This window comes from Desmodus rotundus, chromosome 2 (genome assembly GCF_022682495.2).
Source record: "Desmodus rotundus isolate HL8 chromosome 2, HLdesRot8A.1, whole genome shotgun sequence".
NCBI classification, from domain to species: Eukaryota; Metazoa; Chordata; class Mammalia; order Chiroptera; family Phyllostomidae; genus Desmodus; species Desmodus rotundus.
The window spans coordinates 74,134,218-74,156,994 of record NC_071388.1 but is presented as its reverse complement, the minus strand read 5'-3'; the positions used below and the strand labels follow the sequence as shown (position 1 = coordinate 74,156,994).

The 22,777-nt window shown below is 38.2% G+C and overlaps 2 protein-coding genes across 3 annotated transcripts in view; one reads left to right on the top strand and one right to left on the bottom strand.

The window, feature by feature from the left end:
* ARL13B (ARF like GTPase 13B) overlaps positions 1-4,163 on the bottom strand; it is a 74,677-nt gene extending 70,514 nt beyond the window's left edge. For both annotated transcript variants that reach the window (XM_024558139.4, XM_045193529.3), the window contains exon 1: positions 3,820-4,163. In XM_024558139.4, coding sequence (XP_024413907.1) covers positions 3,820-3,878 — 59 coding nt within the window. In that variant the 5' untranslated portion in view covers positions 3,879-4,163. The remainder of the gene's footprint in view (positions 1-3,819) is intronic.
* A 7,686-nt stretch (positions 4,164-11,849) lies between these two features.
* The window catches only part of PROS1 (protein S), a 68,331-nt gene continuing 57,403 nt past the window's right edge, over positions 11,850-22,777 (top strand). Inside the window, exon 1 of the mRNA XM_024558167.4 lies at positions 11,850-12,364. Within this exon, the coding sequence (XP_024413935.3) occupies positions 12,286-12,364 (79 nt within the window). The 5' untranslated portion in view covers positions 11,850-12,285. The remainder of the gene's footprint in view (positions 12,365-22,777) is intronic.

The following is a 22,777-nucleotide window of genomic DNA, read 5'->3' as shown; positions in this document are numbered from 1 at the left end:
CTTATACATTATATACTTATATATTATACTTATATAAGTATAGCTTTTCAGATTTATTCTTTAAAAGTTAGTTCATCCTTACTGCAAACACTGTTTGAAATGTTAACAACTTAAAAAATCTCCAACTTCGGGAGAACCAAGATGGCGGCGTAGGTAGACACACTGCGCCTCCTCGCACAACCAGAACTGAGAGAGAATCGAACAGCAAGGGGGACCGACACCAAGGAAATAGAAAATAAACACATCCAGACTGGTAGGAGGGGCGGAGACGGGCACCGGGGTGGAGAGGACTTGCGTGGCTGTGGCGGGACTGAGACTGGCGGAGTGTGGGATAAATGGCGCAGGCAGTCCGAGCACTAGCAGACCCTGCGGTCCCACATTTGCACAGATAAACCCAGAGTGGCCCAGTTTGATTGTGGGTATCGGAGTGAAAGATTGAAATCCGAAGGACAGTGAGGCGGGCGCCATTGCTCCCACTCGGCCCCTCCCCCACGTACAGCAGTCACAGCAGCGACCAGCATTACCCCGCCCTGGTGAACACCTAAGGCTCCGCCCCTTAAAGTAACAGACGTGCCAAGACAAACAAACAAAAAAAATGGCCCAAATGACAGAACACTTCAAAGCTCCAGAAAAAATACAACTAAGCGAGGAAGAGATACCCAACCTATTGGATGCACAGTTCAAAGCACTGGTTATCAATATGCTCACAGACTTGGTAGAATCTGTTCGAAAAACAGATGAAAAAATGAAGCCTATGCTAAGAGAAACAAAGGAAAATGTACAGGGAACCAATAGTGATGACAAGGAAACTGGGACTCAAATCAATGGTATGGACCAGAAGGAAGAAACAAACATCCAACCAGAAAAGAATGAAGAAACAAGAACTTGGAAAAATGAGGAGAGGCTTAGGAACCTCCAGGACACCTTGAAACGTTCCAACATCCGAATTATAGGGGTGCCAGAAGGAGAAGAGGAAGAACAAAAAATTGAAAACTTATTTGAACAAATAATGGAGAACTTCCCCGATCTGGCAAAGGAAATAGACTTCCGGGAAGTCCAGGAAGCTCAGAGAGTCCCAAAGAAGCTGGACCCAAGGAGGAACACACCAAGGCACATCATAATTACATTACCCAAGATTAAACGCCAGGGCCTACATCCAAGATTACTGTATCCAGCAAAGCTATCATTTAGAATGGAAGGGAAGATAAAGTGCTTCTCAGATAAGGTCAGGTTAAAGAAGCTCATCATCACCAAGCCCTTATTATATGAAATGTTAAAGGGAGTTACCTAAGAAAAAGAAGATCAACATTAGGAACAGTAAAAATGACAGCAAGCTCACAGTTATTAACGGCCATACATAAAACAAAAACGAGAGCAAACTAGGCAAACAACTAGAATATGAGGGTTGTCAATAAGGGAGGGGGAGGGGGAGAGGGGGGTAAAGGTACAGAGAATAAGTAGCATAGATGATAGGTGGAAAATAGACAGGGGGAGGGTAAAAATAGTGTAGGAAATGTAGAAGCCAAAGAACTTATAAGTATGACCCATGGACATGAACTATGGGGGGGGAATGTGGGAGGGAGGGGGGGTGGGCAGGATGGAATGGAGTGGGGGGGGGAATGGGACAACTGTAATAGCATAATCAATAAATATATTTAAATTAAAAAAAAAAAAGGCCCAAATGACAGAACACTTCAAAGCTCCAGAAAAAAATACAACTAAGCGAGGAAGAGATAGCCAACCTATCGGATGCACAGTTCAAAACACTGGTTATCAAGATGCTCAGAGAATTGGTTGAATCTGTTCGAAAACTAGATGAAAAAATGCAGCCTATGCTAAGAGAAACAAAGGAAAATGTACAGGGAACCAATAGTGATGCGAAGGAAACTGGGACTCAAATCAACGGTGTGGACCAGAAGGAAGAAATAAACATCCAACCAGAAAAGAATGAAGAAACAAGAATTCGGAAAAATGAAGAGAGGCTTAGGAACCTCCAGGACATCTTGAAACATTCCAACATCTGAATTATAGGGGTGCCAGCAGGAGAAGAGGAAGAACAAAAAATTGAAAACTTATTTGAACAAATAATGAAGGAGAACTTCCCTCATCTGGCAAAGGAAATAGACTTCCAGGAAGTCCAAGAAGCTCAGAGAGTCCCAAAGATGCTGGACCCAAGGATGAACACACCAAGGCACATCATAATTACATTCCCCAAGATTAAACAGGAGAGAATCTTAGAAGCAGCAAGAGAAAAGGAGACAGTTACCTACAAAGGACTTCCCATAAGACTGTCAGCTGATTTCTCCAAAGAGACCTTACAGGCAAGAAGGGGCTGGCAAGAAGTATTCCAAGTCATGAAAGGCAAGGACCTACATCCAAGATTACTGTATCCAGGAAAGCTATCATTTAGAATGAAAGGGCAGATGAAGTGCTTCTCAGATAAGGTCAACTTAAACTAGTACATCATCACCAAGCCCTTATTCTATGAAATGTTAAAGGGACTTACCTAAGAAAAAGAAGATAAAAAATAGGAACAGTAAAAATGACAGCAAACTCAGTTATAAACAACCACACCTAAAACCAAAACAAAAGAAAACTAACCAAACAACTAGAACGGAAACAGAACCACAGAAATGGAGATCACATGGAGAGCTATCAATAGGGGATTGGGAGGGAGAGAGGGGGGAAAGGTACAGAGAATAAATAGCATAAATGATAGGTGGAAAATAGACAGGGGGAGGGTAAGAATAGTGTAGGAAATGTAGAAGCCAAAGAACTTATAAGTATGACCCATGGACATGAACTATAGGGGGGGAATGTGGGAGGGAGGGGATGGGCAGGATGGAGTGGAGTGAGGGGGGCGGGAAATGGGACAACTGTAATAGCATAATCAATAAATATATTTAAAAAAATCTCTAACTTCACTACAATTTACCCTTGGCTTAAGTCCTAAGTAGAACTATAAGAAGTCGATTATTATTTATAAAGAGTAACAAACTTAAGCTTTCTTTATAGATTGAGCCTCTCAATTATAAAAAACATCATTTTCACTGACTCTTTCCTAATAGTGTCTGGCACATGATTATTTTCTCAATAAATATTTGTTTAGAAATGAATAAATATCTAGCAGCAGGCACTGAAAATATATCTAGCATTTCAAAATAAAAAGTTAAGAATTAGGCTCTTTTAATTAAAAGGATTAACTAAGTTTCATAAGAAAATTGAAGCTAAACTACTGTTAAGAAAACACTTTCCATCAGTTACTCGCATTTAATACAACACTCCTAAAGAACAAATATTATCACCCCTCATTTAATATATGAGGAAGGTGGGGTCAAAAATGTTAAAGTCATACTCTATAATTATGAAGCAGTGGGGCCAGATTTCAAACCCAAGTAAGTCCTCAAACAAAACGTGTGTGTGTGTGTGTTGGAAAGGGATGTGTGGATTTATGCAAACTATAACCCATGCTTCTCTACTTAAAAAAAAAATTCCCATTACAAAAACTTCAGAGGAAAAATATACAACAGTTTCCAATTCCATACACACGTGTACAAAATCCACAACTTAAGAAATTTGAACACATTTAAATTATAACAATAATAAACTCTGTTGATGAAGACTTAAATACAAGTAGTTAAAAAGGCTACATCCTCGAATCCTTCCCTCCGGGGACAAATCAAACTGGGAGTGAAAGCATCCCCCGCGGCCTGGCGATCGACCGAGCACAGAAGAGCGGGCTGGCTCTCCTCCCAGCTCTTGAGGACGCATCTGTCCAGATGTCCTAGGAAGGCACAGGGCCAGCCGGCTCCAGCCTACCTGACGGGCTCCTGCCGCCGCTTGAGCCAGCTGCAGCAATTGGCCATCAGACTGAACATCCCAGGCAGCTCCTCCCTTCGCCTCCCATCCGAGCCTGGCGCGAGTTTGGGCCCCTAGTTGCCCCCGGGCCGAACCCCGAAGCCGCCGCGGTTAAGCCGGGAGGTGAGAACTAGAGGGAGGTGAGGACCGCCAGTCCGAGCACAAAGTTCGTATAATACCGCCAGCCCGTAAGCGGACAACGACTGCCCGACAGCTTTGGACAGCCGAAGAAAGGGCGCCGATTCTCAGACCCAAAGAGGGTTAGCTGCGCCGACCAGAGAAAAGCCCCGCGTCGACGTGCTGACGTTCCTCCCAGGCGTGAAAAACCCCTCCCAGGCTTGGAAGGCCATTCCCAAGCACCGCCCATTCACTCCTCCAATCCTCGTTCGAGAGCCGACGGTCGGGGCCTCTGAATGGCTGAAGGCGACTGGCTACACCGCGTTTTTTGCCGGAGAGGCTGGTGGGGGGAGGGGGAGGGGTCTAAAAGAAGGAGGTGGAGCTCTAGGAAAGTGGTTCTCGTTGCTAAGCAACAGGACCGTTTAGAGACGAACTGAGGGATCCCCGAGAAATCTCTGGCGAGGTTTACCTGTACACCCACCCAAAAGTGTGTTACCAGCCATGGGTGCTGCTCCTCGTTAATCTCCAACCACAGCTGAGATCCAAAGATCTCAAGTCTTGTGCGTGTTTTGTTGTGGTTTATACACCAGGGATAGGGATGAACTGAGATTACAGCAGAGTCTTGATTGCACAGCTATAGAAACAATACGCTGGGGCAATAATTATAAGGACAAGAAAAAACCTCATTTGCTAATTATATCAATAGTGCAGATGATAGTGACATTTTCATCGGTATAATAGTATTGCTGTTAGTTACACAAAATGTGAAATGGAATTGTATATTTATTGTGTGGGGGATATGATTACTAAAGAAATATGTTCATTGTAGAAAATGTAAAAAAAACACTAAAAAGATGAAGAAAATCATATCACACAATCATCACCCAAAGATCACCAGTGTTAACATTTTGATCTATATCCTTTCCAGGATTTTTAGATACATAGATTGCTAGCCATTTGGTTTCTGCAAGATAGAGAAGGTGATCTGACTGTTTTGCAATCTGTTTTGTTTTTTTTAAAGAGATATGTAATATCTGCATTTCTTTCTATAGTCTTGAAAACAGAAAGTACATTTCTCTACGAAATAATACATGCATAAAATATAGGGGCCTGTGTATACATTGTTTCTACTAGTATATTTTTTTATCCTCATAAAAGGAGAGAGGACCCTGGCAATCCCAGTGTATCCAGGGGAAAATAGTGGTTTGGAACTAAGATAGGTCTAGGTTTAAAATTATTCTCTGCCCTTTACTAACTCACGTAATCCTAATCAAACCCATATATATCACTTCTAGTTTACTGTCTCTAAAACAAAGTACCTCAATGTAAAATGAGAATAATGATACCTACTTAACAAGGTTGCTAAAATGAAGAAAAGAGAGAAATAAAGCTCATGTGCAATTTCTAACAAATAATAGCAGATTTTGCTGGGGGTGTCACTTGTTCGTTAAACATTAATGGCACATATCCTCCTACCTCTCTCCCAACAGCTAGGATCTTGTTCACCATTCTCACTTTCCTGCCTTGATATCTTTGACTTCCTTCCCCCTTGCTCACAAATGTATGACTTCATCTGATTTTCCTAATAGAACCTGTCTTTCCTCATCAATACTAGATGCTGTCTCTGCCCAGATTGTCCTGTGCACATACTAAAATGCCTCTATTATACAGTACTAATGAAAAAGTTAAATGGTACCTTCACAAATTTTCTTCCCTGTTTTTTAATTTCTAATAACCCTCATCTACCTCCTCTTTTCCAAGATTAACCACTTTCCTGGGACTCTGACAAACATCATTTTCCACTTTTCTGAAATCCTGTTCCTTTAATTATTTTTTCTTTATACAACATCTTAAAAATATCCCTCTCAATATTTTCCCAAAATCTCAGGCTACAATTGCCAGGGTGAGGTGGGGTTAAGAGGGCAGAGCAAGACAAGGCTACAAGTCCTTAATTATGAGCCAGGTTACTACTATTCTGCTAACTCTTTAATTCCACAACCCAACTTCTTAAATGAATGGTTCACAAACCCTAAAGCACTATTTTTGCTGCCACTCTTTTCATCAACTTACTGTGATTGGCCTTCTGTCCCACCTATCAAACTACTCGAAACACATTTTGTAACTTATGTCTTCCAAATTACCAGAGCAGTTCTCCTTTTCTTTCACATCAGTTAATACTTTTGACTCTTCTGAATCTCTTTCCCCCCTTGGCTTTTTACAATTATGCACTATTCTGGTTCTCTTCTGATCTCACTGGTCATTCCTTTTCCGGCTTCCTGTATGTATTCTCTAACATTCAACCTTTTCCCTTTGCTTTCCTTTTAAAAAACATGTTCTAGAGAATCCAATTATTACTTCTGTGCCTGAGGGACTTACTATGTGCATGTTTCTTGAGCATTCCTGGAACCATACTCAACACCTTTCTTTTTTTTTTCTTAATATAATCAACCCAACTCTACTTCATGGCTTTCTTAGTTCTAATAGTGATACATTACCAAACATTTCTGGTGCCAACATACAGTCAGTAAGTTAGATAACTAAGTCAAGTATTACTTTTCAATATAGTAAGTGCTTTGGTAAACATAAGTGTTGCTCATTGTTTCTAGTTCTCTTTTTCTTATAACCACTTGAAATTGTCATTCCCACCTCTTGACGTCACGAACTTGCTTTGTCCAGTGAAAGGTGCATGGCACTAGTTGTGTCACTTCTTGATGAAAACATTTAAAAGTTGGTGCACAATTCCCTATGTTCTCCTTTCCTTGCAATGTTAAGTGTGGAAACTTTCATTAACTTTGAAGTAACAGAAAATCAGAACAGCATGGAATGCTGAGCCAACACACAGAGAACAGCTTGTAAAGTCCTGAAGTAGAGTTCCTATGAGCAAGAGATAAACACTCGTTAACCAAAGCCACTGTAATATTGTGACTGTTTTATCACATTATAACCTGGTTTATTCTGAATGTTGAAGAAAGTCTGACTGCCATCATTCTAGTTAAGAATCTCATTTCATCTCTCTGGGATTGTTGAAATAACATCCTAAGTAATTTGGGTTTTTTTTTTTCCAGGTTTATTAAGGTATAATTGACAAATAAAATCATCATACATATAAAGTGTACAATATAATGATTTGGTATACATATACATTGAGAAATGATTCCCACAATTGAGTTAATTGAGTTAATTCATCACCTCACACAATCTTTTTTTTGGGGGGGGTGAGACCCTTTGAGATCTACTCTCTTAGCAAATTTCAAATGTACAATACAGTATAATTAACTAGAGTCACCATGCTTTACATTACATGCTCAGAACTTATTCATCTTCTTTTCTTGCTTTTACTTTTATTACCATTTATTTTATGCTGAATTTACACCTGGGCCATAAGTTTTTGTTTCTTCAGTTTCTGGTGGGATAGCTTTTTCTTTTATGCAACCTCCTCTTCCGATTTAGGAACAATCTGATCTTTTTCAGTAAGGATCACCTCAGTGTGGAAGGGAGGGCTCACATATGGGTTCTGCACTGCACCTCGGGAACCTTGTTCTCTGGATGTGCTTAACGACCAGAGAATCTACATCTAAACCTTTAAGTTCGGCACTACGTTCTGCATTTTAAAGCATGCCCAGCAAAATTTCAGTACTCTGTTGGGACCACCGACCCTGTGCCCAGCCCCACTGTTTGGCCCCTGGCACACCTACCAACTCCACCATGGTAACAAGGGGATGGCACAGGTTGCTCCTGTGGAGTCACATCTTTCAGACACTTGGTGGCTTTATAGATATGCATAGCCTTGAAGGCCTGGGCTGTTTTATGGCTGTTCTTAAAGGGAACACAAAGATTTGAACCTCTTTGCTTTTCATGATTTTGTGGGATTTTTTTGGTCAAGTAAATAATGAACCATTTTCAGGGGTCACCTCAGGCTGCTTACAGGAAGAGAACTGATCATCTTACTGAAAATTTGTGTCTTACCAACCTCTCCCCTTTTCCCATAACCCTCAGCCTCTGGCAATCACCATTCTACTCTGTTCCTATGAGTTAACCTTTTTTAATTCTGCATATAAATAATGCCATGAAGTATTTGTTTTTCTCTGTGTGGCTTATTTTACTGGCATATTACCCTCCAGTTTATCCATATTGTTGCAAACAGTGGGATTTTCTTTTTTTGTGGGGGGAGTAAGTCTTAATAATATTCTATTATATGTCACATATATGCAATGTATATAGATGTGTTATATATCTGGTGCATATAACACATAATTACATAATACATTTATATATAATAATGTCTTATTTTTTCATCCATGGATGTACACTTAGGTTTTTTTCGTATCTTGGCTATTGTGAACAAAGCTACGATAAACATGGAAGCACAGACATCTTTTTGATAGTGATTTCATTTCCTTCGGTTCTATATCTAAAACTGGGATTGTTGGATCACACAGTATTTCTATATGTATTATACATATAGTAGTTCTATGTATATATATATATATATATATATCTAGTTTTAATATTTTAGTACTAAAACATATAGTATTTTATGTTACTATAAATATTGTGTGTGTATATATATGTATATATATTCTGATTTTAATTTCTCAGGAAACCTCTGTACTGTCTTCTGTATGGCTGCACCAATTTACATTACCACCAACTGTGTATAAGTGTTCCCTTTTCTCCATATCCTTGCCAACATTTATTTGTTGTCTGTTACTTGGTTTCTAATCTTCCCCAGCTCTGATCCATTTTGTAAACATTTCAGAAGGTAACATTCTTAAAGTACAACCACAAAAATCACTACTGTTTCTAAAACAAACATACAAAAAACAAACAAACAAATAAAACTACTAGTCCTCACTGCCTAGGGTTTAAACACTTTAGCCTGATTGTTTTCACCAAGGAAATATTAAAATATTATCGTAGAAAAAAATGTACAGGGTGGGGCAAAAATAGGCTTACAGTTATTTGTATAAAATACAATAATTAATAAATAATAATATAAGAATTTACTGTTTCCTGTACTCACACCTGTAAAACTACTTTTGCTCCACCCTGTATAAATCAGCAAAAGGAAAATGATCCATAATTCCACCATTGGAAATGATTGCTGTGGATATTTTGGCATAAACGTTCCCAGGCTTGCACTGTTAAATTGAATTTCATTTACACTGTTAAGCTGAATGTTTATGTGCCAGTCACTGTTTTGGGCACTAGAAATATAGCTGTGAACAAAACATAAAAAAAAAAAAGTCCTATCTTCAAAGATCTACATTCTCGCATTCTAGTAGTGCGAAGGAGGAGGAGGCAGATAATAAAAAAAATAAGTAAATTAGACCATATATTAGTAGAAGATCATATGAAGATGTATAAAACTGGGTAATAGGGCTAGGATTAGGACCGGGAACAAGATTAAATTAGGAATTAAAGTTTGGATAGATTTAGATGCATATTTATAATTGTACTGAAAATGACTTTGGCCAAATAAAATTGACCAAGTATCTACTGATATTGAGCTAAAGTCAGATATCACCATCACAGAGTGAAGTTCTGAGATAAATTAAAAATCCAAAAATTTTATTCAAAAGATATATTATTGAATTTTAATCTTAAAAATTTCTGTGTATAATTTTTCAAGTTTAACACTACAGTATAGGTATGATACTAATTTTTCAGCACTGACTACAGTTGCTGGTACTGGGATACACATTTGTGGCATTAAAAAGATACTCACTTTTTAAAAGTTTTGGTGTTATACTTTTATTTTTTAGGACATCACCTTTATTTGGGACTTAGGTGCAACATGAAACACAAGAGATTACATTGTTCTCCAGCTAATTAACAAAACCACAAAAACAAATAACTATAAATCATATGCTAAAATCAAGTAAAATATCAGGATAACTGTACATGAAAAATAAGTAAATTGCCTGAAGCTTGCCCTATCAGAAACAACCTAATTCAAATCCCACACCCACCTTAACCTTTTCTCCCATCTCTGAATTTCTATAGCACACATTCTGTAATGTATAACATACTCTTTGTATTGTCTATATTGCTCTTATACAGATAGGCATTAATTACATCTCAAACTAAATAAACACTAAGTTCCTTTGCAAAGAGGGACTTATAGTATCCACCACTAACATGTAACAGGCACCCATCAAAGACTAGTTGGCATTTATTTTTTGGCAAGCATTTCTCTATGACCTGGTTGGAGTGAGAAGGATGATATGTGTTCTGGTAGGATATGAAATCTAAGAGAGTAAAATACAAATTACACAACGAGAGTCACCATCTAATAAGTGGCTGCCTAGACAAAAGGTTTAGTATAGCCTTACTTGCTAGTACTAAAACCCAAACTACAGTGTAATTCTCAACAACACAATATTTAGATGGAAAAAAATCCCTCTAAACACATGTACACTTTATTGCAACCAAAGATTAAATAACAGTTGTAACTACTATATTTAACATCAGCAAGTAATTAACGTCAATAAATAATGTATAATTCAAAAAAACATGCTCAAGATATGGTCACTCAATCACAATCAATCCTGATATTGCCTTTCTGCTCCACGTGAAAAGGATCTTGGAAAACCTGTGCTACCTCTTCTACTTCTTTGCAGCGTGTCCGAAATCTGGTTAATTCACCAAAGAGTGTCCATTCACTTTCACCTGAAGTCTTTGGAAGAGTAAGATTTTCCTTTTAAGTATTCACTCCTCTGTTTCTCTAGCATTCCTTTCCTCGTGTTCTTTATAGTCTTTTTTGAATGTCTGTATTGGAGGTGACTTGTTATGAATGTTGCTGATTCAAAGTTTTGGAGGTCCCCCCCCTTGTGAAATTTTGGGATCTCAAAATTGATATTCTACTTATAATTCTTTCTCACAAAGATGAGGAGAGTCCCAAATCAAGCCTCTGCTCAAAAGGCTCGTGGCCTAAATGCATTTAATAAATTAATATACTACTTAAAGATTATTTTGTTTGTTATGATTGCTTGCACACCACACAAACAAACAAAAACAAACCCACACAGATTAGAATTATATTTATAATAAATGATTTGGAGCTGGGAATAAAGTGGTGAATAGACTGATATGGTTGAGTCAGACAGTATGAAAGAGAATTAAAAGAGGGAAGGTTCAAAAATACTCAATAATTCCTTTGCAAATGTTCTTATTAAAAAAAAAGTGACTAGCATCAACTTCCATTCAGCTGGATTACAGAACCACAGAAAGCTAGAGCTGAAAGAGACTCTTGAAAGATGATCAACCTATCAAGTTTTGTGCACACACATAGGAAATCAATTTATATGTTCATTTGATCAGGAATACTACAAGTGATAATAGTAAATAAGCCTTAAGTACTACTATTTAATACACACTAATTGCTTTGCATGTGTTATCTCTTTAAATCCTTACGTTGACACTTACTTTAACACTATTATCTCCATTTTACAGATGATACAACTGAGAGAGAGGTTAATCAATTTGCTTAAAGTTACATAACTAGTAAGTAGCAGAGTATTACGATTTAAATCCAGGCAGTTCAGTTACACATTAAATAAATATTCAAATGTGTATGGCTAAGCACAAAAAGCAGAGGTAATGTATAAAACAATAACGAGCTGCTCGAAGGTGATAGAATTTGATACATTCTCTTCCTTCCTCAAAACATTTTTGGCTGTAGTTTATTTTTTTTTTACAGCATACAAGCAGGTACAAAATAAAAATGGTGATGATCAGAACTATCCCGTTTGCTTCCATTATCTCCGTTCTCTGCCAAGTCTTCCTAGCGTCTTCATTCACTTCTGGTGTCAGTTAGCGTCCTCATCCCCAACGTCGATCTCTCACGATTTTTCCTTCTAAGAAGGGATAGACTGTCCTCTGATTCCTCAAAGTGCTTTCGGCCACTCAGCCTCGCACTTAAGCTCGCCGGAGCTTTTTACTGCGTTTGCTTCCTCCGCCCCTTGGAAACCCCCCCATTCGGGCGACCTGGAACGAAACTCCGGAGTTTGGAAATCAGCGAGGCAGGCGGTCTCCACGCTGTTTACTAGGCCCCTGAGCCCTGCCCCCTGCCCCCAGCTCCCAAAAGCTTCCTGGAAATGTCCTCGTTATCACTTCCCCTCTGCGGCTGGGGGCTGGGAGCGGGCGGTCCTCTCCGCCCCCAGCTCCCGCTGCTCCACAGGCGCGCTGCTCGCTCGCTCCGCGCCGGGGCTTGCAGCGGGTCTAGGCTCGCAGCCCCGCCGCGCGCAGAGCGCTCACGGTCCGCCGCAACGCGCCACGGTCCCCGCCCGCGCCGTCGCTGGCCTGGCCATGAGGGTCCTCGGTGGGTGCTGCGGGGCGCTGCTGGCGTGCCTCGTCGTCTTAGTGTTTCCTATCGCGGAGGCGAACTGTGAGTAGTCAACAGCGTCTTGTGTTCTTTCCCCAGCAATGCCGCCCGAACTGCCTGCCTAGTTGGAGTTTTTTGCAAGGGCCGTAGTCCCGTAGAAAGTTTACGGCAAGTCCGGACCACCACCGGCTGATGGACGCAGCGGTGGATCTATCCGGCAGTGTAATGGTTGGGCACGGTCAATATTTGCCCTGCTTTGGGAATGATGTGTTGCCTACAGGACAGACTGAAAAACCTGCGTGACACTAAGTACTGAAGGAGTCAGAACGCCAGACCCGTTTGCCCCCACCAGCTGACGTTCCCAGTCGGAGGACAGGGATAAGCACATTACGGTATAAGAGTAGGGGGAAAGGAAAACCCACTATCTTCCTTTGTACGCACGCCCGTCCCCAACGAGCACCCCCTGCTGCAGCCTATGTTCCTTTTGCAATTTCTCGACTTTGAGCTTGGTTTGCTTATTTCAACATTGACAAACGAATTGTTTTAGAATGAGTGAAGTTTTGCATAGCAGTTGGCAGATGTCATCTTCCGACTTTGAAATCAAAAGGATTGTTAAATATCATATCGCTCAGAGGGTTTTTGACGCTGAGTGCCACTAATCTGGCACTCAGGTCGTGGCATGAATTTTTGTCTTTTTCTTTGTATTCCCAGTCCTTTAGGTTCCCATGCCTGGATTCAAGGCAGGATATTGAGTTTTATCTGGAAAATACATGAGAAGTATTAAGGCATTTAGAACATTTTAGTTGTCAGTTAATTTACTTTCTGAAGTCTAAGCATGTTGGTTGATTTAAAATGCTTACTTGTGTTGTTTTATTCTCAGGAAATGGCATGGGAGAGAAAAACTCTGAATTACAAATAACTTTTAGGCTGCATAAGACTCCAGTATAAAAATTTCAAAGAATTAATCTCAGGAGAATTAAATAGGAATTTACTAACAATCCACTAATTTTTATTAATTACTGCTCAGGGTGAATGAGGTATTTTACATTCTAATTTAGAGGCTAAGTCATTTGTTGATTTTATATTAAAGAACTGCAATAGCAGAACTTTGACACTCAAGCCTGTATCATCAAGCCTGCATGTGGACCACAGGCACTACCTTACTATGTTCCACGTAGTTCATAAAGACAATCAAGTATTTGTCTGTTAACCAGTGCTTTGGAGAAGAGAAAGAAGCAAAAGTGACTTGCCACACTTACTGAGTGTCATCACAGGAATATGCTAGGCCCTTTAAAAAAAAAAAGAAATTGTTATATTTTCATTGAATGTAGATGGAGTTAAAAAGTATGTGTGTGTATTATATGCAGGTATTCAAACTATGTGTAGAGGGAAATATACTTGTTATGTATAGATACTGTTAGAGTAGATAAATTGATTCGCCAGTATAGCATATAAAGTCCCTATAGTCTCTTCATTTTAGAAAGTTTGACAGTTCAATTGGATTGAAAGTCATCTTGGTTTGCTGAAGAAGAAACTGTGATACAGTTGGAATTAATTTACTCCCTAATATCTTAAATTTGAGATAGAATTTGGGATACAAATATTTGATTTATAATTCATGTTTAGTTGCTATTTAAGAACAGCAAATCACAGGTTTAGTTTTGAGAGTGAGAAATCCAGTTTAACTTCATTTTAATGATAAAAATTGTTCAGAGATGTTAGCTGACTTTCCAGACATTTTCAGACCAAATATATATATACACACACACACAGAGAGAGAGAGAGATTTAAAACATATACTGTCTACATACTTCATGTCATTTCCCACTAAGGACTGTGGTGAAGAGAACCAGAGGAAGGGAGATGTCCCCTTTCGGCTGTGCTAATTTGGCCCTGTTGAGACTTCCACTTCTGGGTACATGCAGTCTATCCTAGACATTACTCACTCATATTTTCCTTCTCTTTTTTACTCTTGTCTTTTCACTTCTAACTATCCATCTTTGTTTATTCGTCTTTGTCTTTACTTAAAGTCCTTTTTTTCAGAGTCCAAAATGTTGCACTGGTGGAAAGATTTTATCGTGGTTAGGTTAGAGTTGGGGTTGGTGCTAGAAGAGTTAGAAACAATTTCTGGTATGCAGCAGCAACAACACTCTGTGCCATATTCCCTTACCGTTAATTCTATGCTAGGAAACATAGAGGTGCTTTTCACAATAGACCTTTTCTCTTCACCAAGTTTAATAGCCTCTTTATAGATACATGTTCTATATACATATGCAAACTTTCAAAATATTATAAGAAAAATGTATAAGAAGACTGGTAATACATATGTCAGTATTCTTTAACAATGAGCAACAGTAATGATTATGAAGGAAGGGAAATAAAAGGGAAGGGAAGGGAAGAGAAGGGCAGGGGGAAGGAGAGAAAGGAAGGGGGTGGAAAGGGAACTGGGGAAGGAAAGCAAAGGAAGGAGAGAAGGGAAGGGTAAAGGGAAGGGAGGGGAGAAAGAAAGGAGAAGAAAGAGAGAAAAGAAAAAGGAAGGAAGGAAGGAAGGAAGGAAGGAAAGAAGAAAGCCGAGTGGATTTATTGGAGGGCTACTGAATGGCAGGCCCAATAACCAGGCCGAGGGAAGCCAGGGACTTGGGTATATGGGTGATCTATATAATGGGAACTCATGTGCTCACGATGTTAGGAGCTGCCACCATATGACTTAGTTCTAACTGCCTTCTAGTCCTGTGTGTCTCTACTCAGAGTTGAAATTCTTAGAAAAGAGAGCCTCAGCATTTTGGCGTAGCTTATTTCTGGAGTTTTGTGATTGATGTCTCAGTAGAGTCAGGTAGAGTGCCTGGACAGCTCCCACAAATGAATAGATGCTGGGAAAGAAGCAGAAACAAGCAAAGTCCATCCATTCTAATTATTGGCTGTACAACAAATGCACACGACCTTCTTTTTATAAAATCATTTGAAAGTATTTCAAATATATGCACACATTTCTAATACAATGTAATCTAGTAATGTGCAATAGAAAGTACCTCCTCATCAATAGGTTTTAATCACCATAACCAGAGAGAAAGGCTCAAGGCCAACCATTCCTAGTTTAGTATCTTTGGGTGACATCCATGCCTCATCTAGTTCTGTCACAATCCCTTGTCAATGTTGTTTCCATCTTTTTTTTTTATAGTTTCTGTTGTGTACAAAAGTTATTGTGGAGTAGTAACTATCCTTTTAGCTCGTTTATATGTGGCAACAGCACTATTTTGTCTTGATTGTTATCATTCCAGTATAATCCTCTCTCTCTCTCTCTCTCTTTCTCAACAAGAGTGAAGAACTTTAAATGGCCATAAAGCAGTCTCATCTTTTAATTCAGTAGAAAATGTATTAGGTCTCCTTGTGAATGTATTCCTCCCTGGTTCTTTAATTTCTAGATGGGCAGAACCCATTTGTGAGAGAAGAAAGCAAAAAATTCAAGACTAGGTCTTTGGATTCGTTTCTTAGGTCTGTTGGAACGAAGTACCACAAACTGGGTGGTTTAAGGAACAGAATTTATTCTCTCACAGTTTTGGAGACTAGAAATCTCAGATCAAGGAGTCAGCAGGGTTGGTTCCTTTTGAGGTCTGTGAGGAAGAATCTGTTCCATGCTTCTCTCCTATCTTCTGGTTTCCAAAGACATTCCTTGGCTTGAGTATGGCATTCTCCCTATGTCTTCATACCATCTTTGCTCTGTACATGTCTGTCTCTGTTCCAAATTTTCCCTTTTTATAAGAACACCAGTCATAATGAATTAGCAACAACACTTATGACCTCGTCTTTTTTTTTAAAGTGGTGACTCAGTCACTTTTTCTAAGATTTTATTTATTTATTTTTAGAGAGAGGGGAAAGGAGGGAGAGAGAGAGAGAGAAACATCAATGTGTGGTTGCCTCTTGTCCACCCCCTTCTGGGGATCAGACTGGAAAACCAGGCATGTGCCCTGACTGTGAATCAAACTGGCGACCCTTTGGTTTGCAGGCCGGCACTCAATCCACTGAGCCACACCAGCCAGGGCTGACCTCGTCTTAACTTCATTATCTGCAACATTCCTTTTTCCAAGTATGTAAAGTCATACTCATAAGCACTGGGGAAGGGGGATTTCACCATCTTTTATAGGGGACACGGTTCAATGCATAACTGGCACTAAGCCTCAAATCCTGACAAGTGTTTCCTTCTTTCTACCTCCATTCCTGACTTGTATATTTTGGCTTTAGGAAAAAAGTACCATCCATACCAATGGATTATCCTGGATCATCCATTGACTGCTGGTACTGAGGAGGTACTACATTTTTTTTTTTTTTCAAACCACGTTAGAAGATAGTGTTGTATCCCAAAGGCAGTGACTGAGCGCTCAATACTAATTGGTCAGTATTTCATTCCCTGAGGCTAGCTCCTTTTAAGTATTCAAGTACAGAACAAGACCAATGAAAACCATAATAATCATCCATTCACTTATTTCCTTAATTGAGTTCATTCTTTAGTTAAAGGTAATGTTGTGTGGCTTAGCATAAAGCATTGAATTAGTCTACCAGTAGTGGCACTGATAAAAAAAAATTAAACCAAATACAAAATAAATGCCTCTTTCTCTGAGTACAAATTGCTGTTCCTTCCTGATAGAAAAGCTCTAACTAATCAACCGTTCACTGGGTATCTGATTAGGTTCTATTATACGTCCAGTCCCAACAGCTGAAGGTTTTATGACTTCTCTTAAAAAACAAAGGAAAATCAGCAACACTAGGCCCATAGTCCAACAGGGTAAGATCCAGCTAGAGCTGATTCAGAGCTGCCTTCTTTAGACAGAAATACTCTCTGAGTTTGCCACAGTTCTAAGCATCGGCCATTGTCTCTCACCAAAGTCTCTTCCCTTGTTTATGATGCCTATCTGGCACTTACAGATTTTTGTGTTTGTGACTCTTATACTAGATTGCCATTGTTCAAGTGAATTGTTTTCAATTGAAAATAATTCATGTCTTGATGGTCTCTGCTTTTCCTGAGATGTTAGAGTTTTCTGAGGTTCTATTTCGACATTCTGTTTTCATTGGTCAGCAGTTTAAACTACTATATTCTACTGATTCCCTCACATTTTTATTTTTTATTTACTTATTTTTAGGACAGCTTATTTTTATTTTTTTGCAAGATTGTTGGCTTTATTTTTTAAAATAGTTCATTCAAGTAATCCTTCCTTAATATAATCTCACTTGGGAACTCTCTGTTTTCTCTTCTTCTAAGGACACTAATCCAATAAAGATCTGGGCTCCTCCCTTATGACCTCATTTAACCTTAATTACTTCCTTCGAATCCCATCTCCAAATACAGCCACACTGGAAACTATGGCTTCCATGTACGAATTTGGGGGAGAAACATACAGTCTGTAATGACCTGTCAAGTAGAACACAAATGCTTATTTTATTATTATTATTATGGAAGAAAAGCAGGTTTTATATATTCTCTGCGGTTATTCATTTTTTAAGTGAGTTTCTATATTTTAAATGGACCTTTCCTTGTCACTTGTTTTATTTTTCTTCTTTTCCCTGACTCCTTATCCTAGTCATTTACTCTTCTTAATGAGTTGTCATTGTATTCTACTGTCATTTACATGGTGTCTCATAGACTTTTGGAATGTCAACAGGGAATTCTGAGAGGCTGGCAGAAATTATATTGAATTAGAAACACCTAATCAATGATATACCAATATTCCAAGTAATCTCACATCCACATCAGCACTTTTAAAAAAATAAATAATATCCTAAGAGTCAAAGAGAAGCTATTGGGATCTACAGTCTTTCAAAGCCTCTAAGTATACTTCAGACTTGCTTATTGGAGAGGTCTGGGAGATTGCAGTAAGTGGGATATTGCAGAATTAGGCCGACTCTTTCTTTGTTTTCTTTAAAAACGTCCAGAAACAGTTTGCCTATTGCTTTTCCAAACATAAATACACACACAGGCATCAATGTAAATATCATTGGTGGTATCCTAAACAAAATATGTCAAACCACACAAACAACAAAACATTTCCTGTTCTGTAACCTCTTGGTATATGATGTCAAAATTAGATGGTATTTTGGTGTCCTAACGTGTAGGAAATGAAAAAGACAGGAAAGCCGACTGTGTGGTTATCTTGCTGCACATCAGAAAAGAGACCTTCTGCTGTAGCCTTAGGACATGTAGCCAGTTGGCAATGTAGTGATCCAGAGAGGAAAAGACAGGGCTATAGAAAATTCCCCTTCGTACCTTCCCAAAATCTAAACTCTGATGAGGTACAGTAATTTGTGACTCACGGGGAGCAAACAAGTCAAGTAAAAAAGGGTAATAAGCTGCCTGTTTCCTGGGTAATAAGCTGCCTGTTCTGTCTTTTGGATAGAAGTATTTGTTTTGGAAGGAATAACTAAAATGTACTGCTTTCTCTCTCTATGGCTAAATCAAAGGTTTTCATCTTGAGGAGACAATGGCAGAGTGTTTGATTTATTTTTTTTTCCCCGTAGACTGATGCTGTGAAGTTATAATTAAATCTTGGAGTAAGGAGAGGTTCATTTCACTTCTGTTGAGGCCACACAGTTTAGTCATTGTTTCCCTAGCCATTCATTGATCTGTCCCAGAGTGGGTCAACAGTCACAGGTGGTTTTTTTAAAAAATTCTACCAATGGCTTTCCTATTTCCAAATAAATGACAGCCCTCACCCCTTCGAATCCAAATGTTTTAGAACTCACCTTTATGTGTGCAGCATATAATTCACAGATTACTTCATCTTTCTCTTTCTTAGATTTATATCCTTATCCAGACCTATCTCTTACGATATTTGACTCACTGAAAGCCAGCCTGTTCATTGCGTACTCCTCTTGAAGGACAGAGGCATAGTTCACCTTTAGAGAAAACTTTTTCTAACAGTCTTCTAACCCTTAACATAGCAATATGAGAAGGATCAGTTGTTCAGCAGTATAGTGCTCAACATGAAGTGAGATTTAGAGGAAAGCTTTCTCTTAAAAAAGACTTATAAGATTAAGTACATCATACATAAAGACATAGCATTTCTTTCTAAAGGCTAACGCAAGCTTTTCTGAAAGTTCATAATAATTATCTGGGCTGATGAACGCCTGAGTAAAGGTCTGTCTCTGGATGTTTCTTATTCTATGCAACCTTCACGTTTTAAATATCCCTCCTCAATTGAAAATCTTACATGGAAGAATTCTTTATTAAACATGAAATGTTTTATAGTTAATTAATATGTGATAATTTAAAGTAAAATTTGTAATACATGGTCATGTGTTTCCTATTATTGTTAACTAAAGGTTTTTATATAGTAACCTGCAATGCTATTTTTTTTCAGGCTTTGACTAAGGAAAATATGCCATTTTAACAGAGACATAAGAGGCACAATTGTATCTCAAATTATCTAGTTGCTCTGTTTGTACTTGGAAAAGCATTTCCCTGACCCCGTCCACATTGAAGCAGAAACAAAGATTCAAAGACTCTGCCAACCCAAATGCCAGCCAAAGATTCTCTTCTCAGACACATTCTCTTAGGGGCAGTTTTTCATTCTTGGGATGCCAGATAATAAGGGTGTGGGGAAAGGAAAGACAGAAAGCAAAACTAAAGAAACAGATCAACTTTTGGAGGGAGGAATATACACATAATCTTTGCAAAGACAAGAGAGCACACTGGAAGATTAGAGGATGAGCTGTCCTAAAGCTTGGACCTCTTCCATCTGCTTCCCCCTCCTCATCTGACTCATTGGTTTTGGGCAACCTGCAGGCTGATAGTCCTGACCTGCCTGAACTGAGAGGAGCAAGCTGGGACGACCAGCTGGGAAAGGGGCCTGAAGAAAGGACTTCCCCTTTAGGTCAAAGGTGTAGTAATTTTTCTTTTAAATATCCCTCTCATCAATTGACACAGAGACTTCTGTTTGTTGTCTGAGAAGGAGCAAATGGTAGTGGATGGTCACACTTCGGAGCCCTGGGATGGCTGTGATCGGAGTTGTACGTTTGCTATTTGTTAGCTTTATGATGTGGGGCAAATGTCAAATGTCTTGCATGCCCTTTACCTGAGTGGCATCATCTCTGAAATAATGGAGGTTATTATGTTTCCTTCTAGTTTTCTAAACTTGTATGGGCGTTCCTTTAAACCACCACCTTAGTTCTCTCAGGACAGTTGAAAACTTCTTTTTTCACAAATGTGAATATAATGTGTTGTTATACCTGGTCTGTGTCCTGTAGTGGAGACCCTTGTAAGGTAGGTGATATTCTTAAGTATCAATATTGTGTAAGGAAGAAATGCCAAAGACTGATGTTTATGGTTTGTTGGTTTGTTTCCTAAGTGTATTTGACCTTGACTTTTTTTTTTTATGTTATTGAATCAGTGTATTCATTTTGAAAGACACTCATGTGTTTGCTTCAAAGTTCAGAAGGGACAGGTTTTTGCTATATATACTATAAAGTAGCATACTTCAGCCTACTTTAAATGAATGACATAACTGTCCATGTCAGACTTTTTCGTTGCTGATAGGGCTGCCATTCGTCAGTCAGTCATACACTGGTAGCAGGTAGCGTGTTCACAGAATAGCACTTTTAGACTCACAGACTTGGTTTGATCTCTATCTTAATGAGCACTAGTAAAGATGATAAGAGAGAGATTTAAAAATATAACCCAAGCACCTTACTTATTTAGTTACTTATAACATTTAAACTTCTGTTTTGGCAAGTAAGAGAAAGAAAGTAGGAGTACTTAGTTAACCTTTGAAAAATAGGGTTGTGATCTGAGAACCCTATCTTTTCAAAGATTGTTTAAGAATAATTAAACAGTCTTTGAAAGATGTTTAATTATTTAGCCAGTGATTACGGTGATTGTTGATTAATAAGTCCTTATGCTTTTTTTCTTTTATTGTCAACTTTGAGTATTTATTTCCTATTAATTATTAGGTAATAAGAGAAATAAGAGAAAAATAAATTGAGCTATTTATGTTACTTTATTATTTTCTTAGTGAAAGAACCATTTGTGGTTAAAATCAAGATTTATAAATTTAGTTGTAGGTTATATTTGTGCCATGAAAATTTTTTTAAAAATCTTTGTTTTTTATATACTAAAATAACAAAGTCAAAACTTTATATTGTCTATTCTTTTTTTTTCAAGTGTAATTGCAGTAAGTAGTTGAAATGTGTTTATTCTTTTCTCTCTATTTGTCTACATAATATTTACATCTCTACAAGTTTGGCTGATATATATAAGAGTATACCATGGTTAAGGCAGTCCACAATTTGGATTTTTTAACTTAATATGTCTTGGAGATCTTCAGTGCTAAAGTGTCTTTCTTCTTTTTAATAGCTGCTTGTACAGATGTATTTCAGAGCTTTTCTTTTTTCCCATTCTCTGATTGATAGTTATTGAGGTTGTTCTTACTTTTTTGATATTGTAGTCATTTAGCAAACATTCTATGCATTTCCTTTTCTAGCATAAGTACATATCTGTAGGACATACTTAGAAGCAGAATTGTTGAGTTGAAGAATATATGTGCTTTAAATTTTCAGGCACTACCAGCTTACCTTCTAATAATGCTTTCCAGTTTATATTTGACCACCAATGTACAAGAATACTTGTTTCCCTTAATCCTCACTAATACGTGATATTATCAGTCCTTTCAATGTTTGCAAATTCAATAGGCAAATATAATTGTTTTCTTAAATTTGTATTGAAGATCTTTCCATATGCTTATTGCTGATATTTTTCTCTGTACTTATGTTTATATGACTTTATTTATATTGTTATGTTTTTGTTTTATGTATACTATTTAAATGATTATTTAATCTAGCACATATTCCTGTATTGACTGGATTATTATGGCTGTTTTTTTAATTTTTAAAATTATTTTTTAAATATTTTATTTTATTTTTGTTCATACTATTACAGTTGTCACAGGTTTTTCCTCCTATGTCCCCCTCCACCCTGCCCATTCCCCACTTCCATAATCATTCCCCACACCGTTGTCCATGGCCATGGATCCTTCATATATGTACTTTGACTAATCCCTTTACCTTCTTTCAAGCAGTCCTCACCTCCCTCCTCCTGTCTCACAGCTCTCAATCCTTTCCATGATTCTATGCCTCTGTTTCTATTTTGCTCATTAGATTATTTTGTTGATTAGATTCCTCTTATAAGTGAGATGATATGGTATTTGTTTCTCACTGACTGGTTTATTTCACTTACTATAATAGTCTCCAGTTCCTTCCATGCTGTCACAAAAGATAGGAATTCCTTCTTTCTTTCTGCTGCTTAATATTCCATTGTATAAATGTACCACAGATTTTAATCCACTCATCTACTGATGGCACTTAGGCTGTTTCTAACATTTGGCTATTTTATGTAATGCTGCTATGAACACAGGGGTGCATAAATTTTTTTGAATTGGTGTTTCAGGCTTCTTAAGGTGTATTCCCAGCAGTGGGATCTCTGGGTCAAAAGGC